General features: G+C 42.1%; 2 protein-coding genes across 3 annotated transcripts in view; both read right to left on the reverse strand.

The window, feature by feature from the left end:
- Nucleotides 1-3,799, reverse strand: part of MRTFB (myocardin related transcription factor B) — a 336,737-nt gene extending 332,938 nt beyond the window's left edge. Inside the window, exon 1 of the mRNA XM_032242720.1 lies at nucleotides 3,546-3,799. The gene's annotated coding sequence lies outside the window, so the exon portion shown is untranslated. The remainder of the gene's footprint in view (nucleotides 1-3,545) is intronic.
- Nucleotides 3,800-10,886: 7,087 nt separating this feature from the next.
- Nucleotides 10,887-13,867, reverse strand: part of ERCC4 (ERCC excision repair 4, endonuclease catalytic subunit) — a 32,116-nt gene continuing 29,135 nt past the window's right edge. For both annotated transcript variants that reach the window (XM_032242726.1, XM_032242727.1), the window contains exon 11: nucleotides 10,887-13,626. In XM_032242726.1, coding sequence (XP_032098617.1) covers nucleotides 12,893-13,626 — 734 coding nt within the window. In that variant the 3' untranslated portion in view covers nucleotides 10,887-12,892. The remainder of the gene's footprint in view (nucleotides 13,627-13,867) is intronic.

Genomic DNA, 13,867 nt, shown 5'->3' on the forward strand with positions numbered 1-13,867 from the left:
TTTTGACCTCAACCAATCCTCTCGCCTCGGCCTCCCAAAGCGCTGGGATTACAGACGAGAGCCACCACGCCCAGCTGACCCTCTTGCTAAGACGGCAAATTCTCCAAATCACTGTGTATACTGAATCTGTTTGCCAACAGATGGCAGCAGGAAAATGCTGGCCCCACCAGTGACTGAAGGGAAAATGAAAGAAAGAATTAATTCCTTTTGGATCAAGTTAGCAGTCAAAATGAAAGACCTTTCCCATAATGATGACAGTCAGAAAGCAGGTATTCTCAAGAGCAATGGCTAGGCATGGTGGTTCACTCCTGCAATCCCAGCACTTTGGGAGGCCAAGGTGGGCGGATCACCTGAGGTTGGGAGTTTGAGACCAGTCTGACCAGCATGGAGAAACCCTGTCTCTAAAAATGCAAAAAATTAGCTGGGCATGGTGGCGCATGCCTGTAATGTCAGGTACTTGGGGCCTGAGGCAGGCGAATCGCTTGAACCGGGGAGGGGAGGTTGTGGTGATCCGAGATCACACCATTGCACTCCAGCCTGGGCAAACAAGAGTGAAACTTTCTCTCTCAAGAAAGGCATACCTACAGCAAGAGGAAGGAGAAGTCTCCTTTTACATCTATGTAGGGCCTTTATCTGAAAGGAGAGAGAGAGATCCCGTACTTTTCAGATTATAAGCAAGTCCACGCATAGACACGTGTTCATATTTTCCCCTTTGAAGTTATTTACATTAAAATAACAACCGGGCCACTCCACCCTCATGGCTGCTTGCTCTTTGATTAACCTGGCTTGCCAGAGTTTGTTCTTTCTTTTTGGCCATCTAAGCATGCACGTGTTCATTTCCCCCTAAATTAATCTGCTCCCCAGTGTGCTGGTTTCCAAGTGTTAAGTCATTTCACGTGTGCGTGTTTTGTGGCCACAGCCCAGCAGCACACCTCTTGCATGCCGTCATCCTGTTGGCTTGACTCAACTTGCATTTGCTGAAACCTGAAGGCATAAACAGCCTTCTGTCCTGTGGCTGCCTGGGGTGGGGTACCTTGAAGGTGCCTCTTTTTCCTTTGCTACTAGGTTGGTGTAAAAGTAATTTCAGGCTGGGCACGGTGGCTCACACCTGTAATCCCAACACTTTGGGAGGCTGAGGTGGGTGGATCACCTGAGGTCAGGAGTTCAAGACCAGCCAGACCAATCTGGCAAAACCCCGTCTACTAGAAATACATTAGCTGGGTATAGTGGCAGATACCTGTGATCCCAGCTACTCGGGAGGCTGGGGCAGGGGAATCGCCTGAACCTGGGAGGCGGAGGTTGTGGTGAGCCGAGAGCACGCCATTGCACTCTGGCCTGGGCAACAAGAGCAAAACTCTATCTCAAAAAAACAAATCTAACTGCGGTTTTTGCTATTGAAAATAATGGCAGTAATTGCAATGACTTTTAAAAAATTTTAATTTTAATTTTCTTTCTTTTTTTTTTTTTTTTGAGACAGAGTCTTACTCTGTTACCCAGGCTGGAGTGCAGTGGCACAATCTTGGCTCACTGCAACCTCCTCCTCCTAGGTTCAAGTGATTCTCCTGCCTCAGCCTCTCTAGTAGCTGGGATTACAGGCATTGGCCACCATGCCAGGCTAACGTTTGTATTTTTATTAGACATGGGGTTTCACCATGTTGGCCAGGTTGGTCTCAAACTCCTGACTTCAGGTGATCCGCCTCCCTTGGTCTCCTGAAGTGCTGGGATTACAGGTGTGAGCCACCGCTCCTGGCATAATAACCACACTTACTTTTGCACCAATGTAATACCCAACATCTCCCCGCCTCCTCCAAATATGTCACAAACATGGGTTTCATCTATTCTGACTGCCTTCATTCCCTTTCTTTTGCCTAGTGAACTAAGGAGTTGAGTAAAAATAAATGTCACCTACTAACACATACTCTGGGAGTTTGAGATCACCATTACATGCTGTGGCCTCATGGTCCCTTCAGCCAGGTACTCCTTGTATATGTTTGCACCCAAACAGAAGCAATAGGTCGGTATGGATGGGAAGGGAGGAGGTAATGCTGGGCTTCATGGTAAGTCACAATAATAATTAAACACCACACGGGATGACCAGCGCTCTCTTCATTGTTGCATCGGAGGCCACCAGGCCACCAAAGCTCATCCTGCTCAACTGCTAATGTTTTGAGTCTCTCCCTTGAAATTCCCTCCTGTTTTCATTCTGATTGCTGGATGACTCAGTTTCTTCTTCTAATACTCTGTCTCTTATCTTCCCACCTCCTAAATGTAGGCATTTTTAGTGTTCTGTTAGTGTTTTCAGGTTTCTTTACCTTAACCGCCTACTTATTCAACCAATGTCTTCAGTTCTCACTTCCATGCCCATGTCTCCTACAACTGTTAACTATGTTTCTTCCAAAAAATATTTGAAGTTTAATTTATAGACAATAAATTGCACGTATTGAGTATGCGCTTCATGATTTTGACACCTATACATTGCAAAACCATCACCACTAAAATGAATATGTCTATCAATTTCAGATGAGTTTCTTTGTGAGCACAGCCAGTTTTTATCCTTACTCTGGAAGCTCTATTGGTTTTGAAGGGATGTGACATCATGTAGAAGCCCAGGGCCTAACATGGGGTCACTGATAGTATTCAAGAAATCAACAGAGCCCTGCTCAAAAATTCACCTCTTTCTCATGGGGAAAATTCCCAACAAGACTGGAGAGTTCGTCTGACTCAGGCTCTGTCCTGGGGCGCAGACTCGGCCTCTGATAAGAGGCAGTCTATCCTCCGTTTGTTTATAATGAGTCATGCCGGAAGTCAGGCATCTACTTTTTGTCTCTCACATGTCATGGTTAGGGAAGAATCGGAGGCAGATAAACCCCAATTCGGAGTGCATCATCCTTACATTGTCCGGGGGCTCCAGTGTAGTTTAGGACGTGTGACTTAATGGGGACCCCTACCGATGGAGACCGGGAACGCCACGTCTTGGAGCTGAGGTCTACCTTCCTCCCGCAGCTCAAGGTTAGATCTTAGTGAGTTACAGATTTTTGCAAGAGGGATGGGAAAAAGCAGCTGAGTTTTCAGTTGCGTTCTTGCATCCTGTCCACCCTACCCCCACCCCCATCTATTAGTGACAGAGTGCCGCATGAGTCACAACTCAGCCCAAGCCCACACTGGAGCAATTAACCACATAATTGCTTCAGTGATGAACCTTCCCCCAGCTGCAAGCCGCTCCCGGGGCAGAGCTCTAGGCTGTGAGCCAACAGCCTTCAGTTGTACGAATTGTGAAGGGCCGGGTTTAAAAAGCCAAAGTTGCAATTCTTTTAGTCAATGCCTTCTTGGCCCCAGTTTAAAATTTCTATACACAAGTCCTAATGGGAACACGGGGGATGTTTCGACTAGAATTAATGTCACGATCAAGTCAACATAAAGTAGATTTATCTGCCGTTTCAATGCGTGGAAGCAACGTGCTCTGCTTCGGGAACAAATTACCATAGCAACTCGGCCGCCCCGGTTACAGTAAGCAAGCTCAGTACGACCAAAATAAAAATCCTTACCAAGTTGTAGGATTGGCGAGTGAGAGTTGCTGAACATCGACTTTCAGTTTCCAGATGACATTAGCCAGCATATATTTTGGTTGTTAAAAAATCGCTGAAAGGGAGGCTTTAAATAATGATAAAACTATAAAGCCAGGTTACAAAGAGAGAGAGGTTCTAGGCTGTTACCCCGCTCCCTTAAACATATGCGGACCTCGCTGCCAAACAGCAGCGTTTTGTTGTTAAAGCACAAGGCTGCCGAAAAGGCTCATTACACTTATTGTGGCGAGCTGGTTCTGTTTCACGTGGGCTGGGTGGGTGTGGGGGTGGGGGGGCAGGATCATGTAAATGCTGGTCTTTAAGAAGAGGCAAATCAGTACCAAAACAGGGTTTCTGTAGGTGTGAAAGGAAGAAAAGCAAAACCATTTTTGTTTTTTTCCTCCACCCCTATCCCCCACAATTCTAAATTTTGGTTCCACCTAATTTTCTACTCTCTCTCTAGTGTCTTCCTTCTCCCACTTAGCTCTGCTCCCTCAGCCTGATCACCAACAAACAAAATCATCCCCCTGTTAAGCCGGCCCCATCCTCGTTTTCTTCATCCTCTCCATCCCCCGTGGCTTCCTCGGCACCTCAGGCTGGTGCGTGCCCTTAGGTCTCCTGGCCCCACTGCACAGGACGCCCAGCGCTCTCTCCATTGTTGCCTCCAGGCCACCAGGCCATCTCGGCTCATCCTGCTCAACTCCTGATGTTGTAGGTCACTCCCTTGAGATTCCCTCCTGTTTTCATTCTGGTTGCTGGATGACTCAGTTTCTTTTTCTAATATTCTATCTTCCTACCTCCTAAATGTAGGCATTTTAGCGTTGTTGGTGTTTTCAGGTTTCTTTACCTTAACCACTTACTCAACCAATGTCTTCAGTTCTCACTTCAGTGCAGATGCCTCCTACATCTTTTTGTTGTTGTTGTTTGTTTGTTGTTTTTGAGACAGCCTCTTTCTGTCGCCCAGGCTGGAGTGCAATGATGTAATCATGGCTCAATGCAACCTCAGCCTCCCGGGCTCAAGAGATTGTTGCACCTCAGCCTCCCAAGTAGCTGAGACTACAGGCATGCGCCACCATGCTTGGCTAATTTTTGTATTTTCAGTAGAGACAGGGTTTCACCATGTTGGCCAGACTCGTCTTAAACTCCTGGCCGCAAGGGATCCGCCCACCTCGGCCTCCCAAAGTGCTGGAATTAAATGCATGAGCCACCGTGCCCAACCCCTACTACATCTTGTATTCAGACTGCCCCCCGACGTTCACCTATCACAAAATCAACCTGATCAAAACTGTACTTCCCCGTCCCCAAATCAGGTCCCTTCTTCAGACTAATTTTTTCTCTTCAACAGTCTCATCATCTGAGCGTAGGTTTAAACGCTAGGAATTATTTAGACTCTTCCCAGGCATACAATTTCATTTGCCACCTTCCAAAAATTGACCTTACTTCCATCTCCAAAGCTGTCATCCTAGTTCCGGCCTCCGTTAGGTATTGCTTAGATTGCTGCAACAGCTTCTGAAGTGGTCTTTTCACCTCCAATCCTCCTTCCAGCCAGCAACGTCTGGCAGAAAGATGACAGGTTTTGGAGTTTGAATCTGCAATGTCCTTCCACTGTGGCTTTAATTTCTGAATCTCTCAGAATCTGTGTCTTTGTCTGCAAAGGTGCATACATAACATACGTGACACACTGTAAAGTTAGTATTAGTTCCTTTCCATTTCAAAATCTACTGCCAGACTAAAATTTTAAAAGGCTTCTGGATCATTTTTTCCTTCATTGAACATTCACTTTTCTACTGAAATAAGAACATGCTCCTCATCCTAGCCCTTGAGAGACTCCTACAATATGGCCCTAGTGTATTGCTCCTACTTGGTGTTCACAACTCTCTCTTTAAACATCATCATTCTATTTCCCATCTGTTTCTTCTCTAATGTGGTAGACTGGGGCTGAAGTGCAGCGCCCTGCATCTGTCTGCTGAAATCCTAGCTGTTTTTTCAGACCCTTCTCGAATTCTACCTCCTCTCTGAGGCTATTCCTGATCCCTACAGGGATATGACCTCTTCCTCTGACCTCAGGAACACTTAGATTTCTCTCGTGGCATTTTTATTATTCCACTTGCTCATTTTCTGCCTTTGACTTCTCTTCACTGCAAGACTGAATGTCTGTTGATGGCATGGACTGTTTGTTATAGCATCAAACTCAGAGAGAGCCCTCTGCCTTATGCAATAATGCCTGACTCTGAAAATAAACCTGCCCGGTCACGCTTCTCTTCGTCTACTAATCTGTCTTCTCTCCTAAGCTTCTGTTGGGTGTCACCCTTCCCAGAAATAAAGTTGCATAGGGAGGCAAATCTGTTTCTAATTGACTCCGAGTTCTGGAGCTCATAATTATAGGAAAGGGTTCCTAAATATTATCATCTCAAATATGCAGTGCTACCATTTCATTAGACCCAGTTTTCATTTACTATTTTCATGAATCCCAGGAAAGCCTTTTGTTTAAAATCATGAGTTGATTTTGTTTACCTTTCAGGCCTCAGAGAGCTGTGTTCTTAGTCACACAAATAGATCTTTGGGAGTGTCTAAAATTCCTTTTCCTTCTCATTCATGAAATCAGTCTCTTCAACACAGATAGTCAATGGCTACACAGAAAAGGAACTCAGACGAAATACTCAGTTGAGCTTTTGTAAACAGAACGAGGAAGAGTCCATTGAACAAATGCCAGCATCTTAAAATTTGTATTTCTTAAAATTAATATCTAATCAATTTATATTAGATTATATATACTATATATATACACAAATTATATTGATTATATATAATACAATATATTAATGTATTAGTACAAGTTACTTCTCATATATTTAAGAAATATATATATATTCCTTGATTTTATATATATACATGTGCATATATATTACCCTCTTCTTTTTTCTTTTTTGAGACAGAGTCTTGTTCTGTTGCCCAGGCTGGAGTGCAGTGGCACGATCTTGGCTCACTGCAACCTTCGCCTCCCGGGTTCAAGCAATTCTCCTGTCTGAGCCTCCTGAGTAGCTGGGACTATAGGCGTGTGCCACTACACCTGGCTAATTTTTGTATTTTTAGTAGAGATGGGGTTTCACTATATTGTTCAGGCTAGTCTTGAACTCCTGACCTGAGGTGATCTGCCCACCTAGGCCTCCCAAAGTGCTAGGATTGCAGGCGTGAGCCCAACATGCCCGGCCCCAACCCTCTTCTATTTTATAACTTAGGACATATGAGGCTGGAAACAGAGTTTTATCATGATATGGGAGCTTTGGGAGCTTATGTTGGCAATACGATTGCAAAGCACAATTTTCAAAAAGCTAAAACCATAGGCCAGGCATGGTGGCTTATGCCTGTAATGCCAGCACTTTGGGAAGCCAAGGTGGGTGGATCACCTGAGGTCAGGAGTTGGAGATCAGCCTGGCCAAAATGGCAAAACCCGTCTCTATTAAAAATACAAAAATTAGCCAGGCATGGTGGTTGGCACCTGTAATCCCAGCTATTTGGGAGTCTCAGGTAGGAGAATCACTTGAACCTGGAAGGTGGAGGTTGCAGTAAGCCGAGATCGCGCCACTGCACTCCAGCTTGGGTGGCAGAGCAAGACTCTATCGCAGAAAAAAAAAAAAAGTTAAAACCATGACTCTCATACAAAAAGAACAAAACAGGAGTCAAAGATTTTATTTGACTTAATTAATGAGGAATCAGGAAGATACTAAGACTGGTTCTGACGAAAGTCAAGGACCTGGAGATTTGGAGTTTGTTGGTCAAAGGAGTGCAGAACTACATTTATGAAAAAATCTAGTATCAGTTAATGCTACACTAGGCAATGACCTTTGCAATGCAACTGGACAAGAATCATTTGCATGGCCAATAGTTTTATTTAAACTAACCTCGATTCTTATGAAGTTGCAAAATAGCCTTCTTAATCAGTGACCAAGAGGCATATGGCCCTAGAAAATCAGAGGCAGCCTAGGCAACTGCTAAATATCTAGCTCTACACAGGAGACTCAAATTATTTTATCTAAGTTTTACATACTTGCTTTTGATACTTTCTTTTTTTTTTTTTTTTTTTGAGACGGAGTTTCACTCTTGTTACCCAGGCTGGAGTGCAATGGCACGATCTCGGCTCACTGCAACCTCCGCCTCCTGGGTTCAGGCAATTCTCCTGCCTCAGCCTCCTGAGTAGCTGGGATTACAGGCACGCGCCACCATGCCCAGCTAATGTTTTTGTATTTTTAGTAGAGACGGGGTTTCACCATGTTGACCAGGATGGTCTCGATCTCTTGACCTCGTGATCCACCCGCCTCGGCCTCCCACAGTGCTGGGATTACAGGCTTGAGCCACCGCGCCCGGCCGCTTTTGATACTTTCTTGGTATAAAAACAATTTGCTTTTTCTATGACATATTTGTAATCAGACACATAAAAGTGGACAGAAATGTTTCCCATTCCCCCTATAGCCCCCACTGTTTCATTTTGGGTTGTACATTAAGGTTTCAAATCATGGTTCCACCATTTACTACTGGGTGACCTTAAGCAAATTACTTAGCGTCGCCATGTCTCAGTTTCATCACTGTAAAACAGGATTAAATAATAGTAACTTCATGGCTTTGTTATGAGGATTAAATAAGATAATGGATAAGTGATTTCTAAAAAAAATGTAAGTTACAGCGCTGCTACTGAGAAGGGGTTTGCTAGTCTGCCAAAGTTTTATTCAGACACTAAAACATAGTGAGAAATAACCTGTCTCACACCTTGTTAAAAAGGGATACAGAGCTACATTTTGAAGCAGAAGCAAATGTAATTAAATCATTGAAATGAGCCAATCAGTAACTAATAATTAAACTGGTTTGAAAGACTGCAATAAATTCTCAAGGTGTTGAAAGGATAATTCATCTCTTCCAACTCTGAAATTAAAGGAACAAAAATGTATGAGGCAGGAGTGGCAAGGGAATACTCACCTTTGCTGAGCTAAGATACCCCAGGCATTGTGCTTACCACACACTCATTATAAACTCACAAATGAATATTTTCAGAAGAAGAGTTTTTGTTTTGTTTTCCTCCTTAAGGAGACATGATACAGAATGAAACGCAGAAAGGAAAAATAACCAATATTTTCGAGTCTTAGAAAGTAGGTTACTGAATGAATTAAACAGCAAAAACAGTGGTTCAAAGAGCATTTCTGCTTTAATCGTTAATTCTACATAACAAAAACAAACAAAGCAATATTTTCAAGGCTTTAAATGATCACTGCTGGTAATATATGCCCTTTCACTATACATTGTTATTTTTACTTTCCCCATAAAATGCTGAGGAAAATACTGAATAAATATCTATCAAACACACACACACATACAACTCTGTTAAAATTCATTTCAATCAGTTATTTCTCACTCCCATCCAAAATTTGGCCTTTGCATCTTTAAATTAAAAAACAACAGCACAGTGGTTTAGGCCACCAAAAACCTGGTAGATACAGATGATTAAGTGCTGAAATTCAGAATTGAACCAGAAATACCTATAAACAAAGTAGAAGGCAAAATAAGAAAAGTGATAATTCATGTCAAAGCCTGGCTTAATTTTAATATACTCCATCCTGAAAAGAGAACTTTCTCAAAATGTTGGTTTTTAAGAGGACATTTCTAGGTTAAAGTGAACACAAAAGAGAATTTCCCCAAAGAGGTTTTCTGAGCCAAAGGAAAATCAAATTATCCCTGCAAAACAAAAGGAAAGACCAATAATGCCGGTCTCCCCCTCCCCTACTTCTTCAGATTTGCTTTAGTGTAGGTTTTCTTGCTAAAGGCCATTTATTCGTTCTATATTGTGGGATTTCAATGCAACCAAATGTAGACTTAACTCTTCATGTCCTAGTGGCTTAAGGAATGAGAGTATTTTCAGACTCTCATGAGCTGGGACACTGTATCCAGATGTATTCAAACACATGTAGACATATTGTCTGCTGAGCTTCAGACTGAAGAAATAGTAACTTATTGCCAAATGGATAATATTTATGACCACTACTAAAAATGATTTCTTCTTGCATAATTTTAAGGAAGTATCAAAAAAGGCACTATGATTTAAGTGAAACATAAAATGATTTCTCATAATATCTCATGTTCACATTTTTATACAAAAAACTTGTAAAATAGAATGCTGATCTAGCTTTTAAAAAAGGTTTTGAAAGAGCTAAACATGAGTTCATAAGTTGGATATTTACTATCTTGAGAGAAAAAAGTGAAGTTAATAAAATGATGCTGGAAAATAAACTATTAATTTTGCAACTGCATGCGTCTCTAGTTCCTTTTCCAAAGATACTTAGATTGTAAAAAAATTTGTAGAAAAATTTAAATAAACACTTGATGTATTGAAAACTTTCCAAAACTGGAAACACAATGAAATATATGTAGTTGGAAGAGGAAGTGGTAGCGAGAGCCTTTTCATTTATGATGACCATTTTAGAATTCATTAGAAATTACTGTTCCTAATTCAAATACATACAAGACAGTGCACCTGTCTTCAAGCGTCCAGCAGATACAACAGTACAGAATAGATTTTGAGAGCCATGGGGCACTGGTATAAAGTGCAATTAAGACTGTTATTTATGTTGCACTAGGTAACAAGGACTGTTGAAAATGGTAGCAATAAAAAGACCTTATTTTTGCTGGGTGTAGTGGCTCATGCCTGATTCCAGCACTTTGGGAGGCTGAGGTGGGTGGATCACAAGGTCAGGAGTTGGAGACCAGCCTGGCCAACATGATGAAACCCTGTCTCTACTAAAAATACAAAAATTAGCTGGGCGTGATGGTGTGTGCCTGTAACCCCAGATACTCCGGAGGCTGAGGCAAGAGAATCATTTGAACCCGGGAGGTGGAGGATGCGGTGAGCCGAGACTGCGCCACTGCACTCCAGCCTGGGAGACAGGGCAAGACTCCGTTTGGGGTGTGGGGTAAAGAAGACCTTATTTTTATTTTTGAAAACTAACTTGGACTGAAACCCCTTTCACACAATATGCTATGTTAAGATTTTCCTTTTATATAATGAAACAACAATAAAAGGCAAGTGGAGTTATACCAGAAGGAAAAAAATGACTACATACTGCAAGCAGAAGTACTCGAAGAGGGTAAAGAGACATTATAATAACCATTACCATTTGAAGTGGTAGGTCTATTTTAATATACTCTGAACTATCTTCAATACAACAATATATACAACATAGAATGTTGATGACAATGTTGTAATCATTCAAATTTTTGTTTTCTATTCTAGGGGGTATATTTTGAATCCTGGGAAAAAATTAGCAGCCCAAATCTTTATTCCACCTTAAACTAATTTTTATTTCTTGTCCTTCTCTTTACTCTCCACATCATCTTACAGAGTTCTACCAATCTGGTTCTTGACACCCCTCAATTCATTCTTGTAGTACCCTTGTGTAAAGTTCAAAATCCACATATACTGTTAAGTACCAATAAATCAAGACGCCAATATGAGAGGTTCAGTTCAAAAAGGAAAGCTAAAAATAATTTTGTTGGCTGGGCATGGAGGCTCATGCCTGTAATCCCAGCACTTTGGGAGGCTGAGGCGGGGTGGAATACCTGAGGTTAGTAGTTCGAGACCAGCCTGCTAACATGGTGAAACCTCATCTCTTCTAAAAACGCAAAAATTAGCTGGGCAGGGTGGTGCGCGCTTGTAATCCCAGCTACTCAGGAGTCTGAGGCTGGAGAATCACTTGAATCTGGAAGGCGGTGGAAGCAGTGAGCCGAGATTGAGCCACTACACTCCAGCCTGGTGAACAGAGGGAGACTCCGTCTCATAAAAAAAAAAAAAATGTTGTTAAAGTTGAAGACAATTTTGTATTACATGATCCAGCATCTATTAGTTCAAATAGTACAGCAAACAAAAAAAATAGCTGATATTGATAAAACATTAAAATATGTGATATAGCTAGCAGAACTGACGTCTACATCAGCCCCTGAGGTAGAAAATTTACTACTCTTTCTAAACATGTGAACAATAGCCAACTTAGTAATGTTTAAATATAAAAGTTTAAAAATTGCACAAAGATGCTGTGAATATCCTATATGTACACTAAAATAAAAAGTCAACTTAAATCAATCAGGAGGTTTAGAATGGGATTTTTTTACTTTATGGATTTTTAAGTGTATATATTTCTTTTGAATTTTTATATATCCCATGCACTGATCTTTCATTTACCTACAATCCTTTATATCTCAAGGCAGGAAAACCAAATCTTAAAAGCTTAGTGGGACACTTATTGGCTTGTATTTAGGTCCTCACACAGAGAAGAAAGGAGCCACCCTGGCATAGGATTGTGAGAAATGAAGAATCACAGGAGGGTGAGCTTAGGTTGTATTTCTAGAGGATATGGTGCTGGTGTCTTAGGATATGAGAGAGCTGGGAAACGAGGAGGTCTTTAAAAAACTCTATAACTAGCCATTTGGGCTTAGAGATCTCTGGTATTAGGAGACTGAATATGTGTAAAAATTGAGAATTCTAAGAGCCCCTTCACCATTAACTTTTACAAATAGGTCATTCATTTTATGTTTTAAAAATACTAACTTTACAATGAAGTTATGCTACATATATTTGGGTCATTAGAAGTACATGCTACATATGTTTGGGTCATTAGAAGACTAGGCAGCCAGTTTTAGAGGTGGCTGTCTTGAGTTAGTAACAGGAAGGCTCCATAAAATTTCCTTAGACCAGACAGGCAGAAGCATGGAGCTGAAGAAAAAGTGATAGAGAGAACTGGTCAGGAATGGCAAAGAAATGTTCCTTCTCAGTGTTCCAGAAGGCTCCTTTGTAGACAGAGGGTGAGAACATGATTTCCTACACAAACATCAGTTCAAGCGTCCAGTAGATACAACAGCAAAGAACAGATTTTGAGAGCCGCGGGGCACTGGTATGAAGCACAATTAAGACTGTTATTTATGTTGCACTAGGTAACAAGGACTGTTGAAAATGGTAGCTTTCTTATGCCTGCTCTCTTCCCTCCCTGCGCCCTCCGTGTCTTTCTACCTTCCGTAGAAACTTTACCTGATCGTGAGAGATCTCATTTAAAAAGGAATATGCTGAGCCTGGCATGGATTGTGCAGGGAGTGAAAAGAGCAGGCACGGGCAAGCTGAAGTGATGCCTAACTGCAGAGTTCAGAGAGGAATCCTGGCTTCTGGTCCCCCACACAATCAGTAAGAGCACTGGAAAGGAATGAAATACCAAACTAATAATTAATAACAACCGATGATGTCTGGCAAGGAGCAGCTGAAAAGCACAGCCATGGGATAAGAAAACAGCCCCCATTGTTCACTTTTTAACTCTTCCTTTAGATGCGACTTCTGCATAAGAGGTGTGAATGAAGTCATAAAGCTGCTTGGCATTTGCAGCATTCCCCAGAATACTCGTGAGCTCCTCTTGTGACAGGGCTGCTAATTCTGCAATGCTCTTAACGTGGTGCATCAAGGAGCGGCAGTTTTTGGCATTCACCCCTGGCATTTTTAACAAGAAGTCTTGGGGACCAGGATTATACTTTTCTGACTCGGGAAGGGTTTCGGAATCTGCTGTAATGGCCAGTGCGGTTGCCGCATCAGGCTGTGGCTTATTTTGTTTCAGCTCCTCAAACAACTCTGCCGTTGCATGAGGAGAAGGGCACCAGAGAATCCGGAGTCTGGGGAAGTGAAGTGTAAGAAGAGTGAGTTTGGAACTAATGTCATTGCTAGAGATCTCCTGAAACAAGGCACCTCGGGAAGTGAGAGAGAAAGGCTTGCTAGGGTCAAACTCGATCAGAAGCACAGGACGCTTGTAATAGCGGGACATGGAGATGCACTGGCTGTAGAGGCGGCCATTATTTAAAGAGCCAATTAAATCACTGATACTCTTGCGCTCCACGCACATTTCTGGAGTCAGGATGTAATCGCCAACCTCTAAAGTCACGGGTTCAATGTCAATGCCCCGACGATGGATCAGAGATGGGAGCTCGCTTCGAAATTCACGCATATCCACAACTATGCTTTGCTGTGTACCATTCTGTTCCTGGCCACCTACAGAGAAAAAGTAAGTAATATCACTGGGAAGAACCCTCAAAAAAGGAATATAGCAAAATCTAAAAATCGATGTTTCTGTTGTTAACTCTGATGGATGGTTACATCGTTCTACATGGTAATATTTCATATAATTTCTGTATTTTCAAAAAGATTTGTTTACAAAGTAGAGGTGATTTCCCTTAAATGAAACAGAGCTAATAAGAGAGTTAGAGTCTATCAGTAGTTCCTTATTTGCAAT

This window comes from Sapajus apella, unplaced genomic scaffold (genome assembly GCF_009761245.1).
Source record: "Sapajus apella isolate SASKATOON/1434 unplaced genomic scaffold, GSC_monkey_1.0 scaffold51, whole genome shotgun sequence".
Classification (NCBI taxonomy): Eukaryota; Metazoa; Chordata; class Mammalia; order Primates; family Cebidae; genus Sapajus; species Sapajus apella.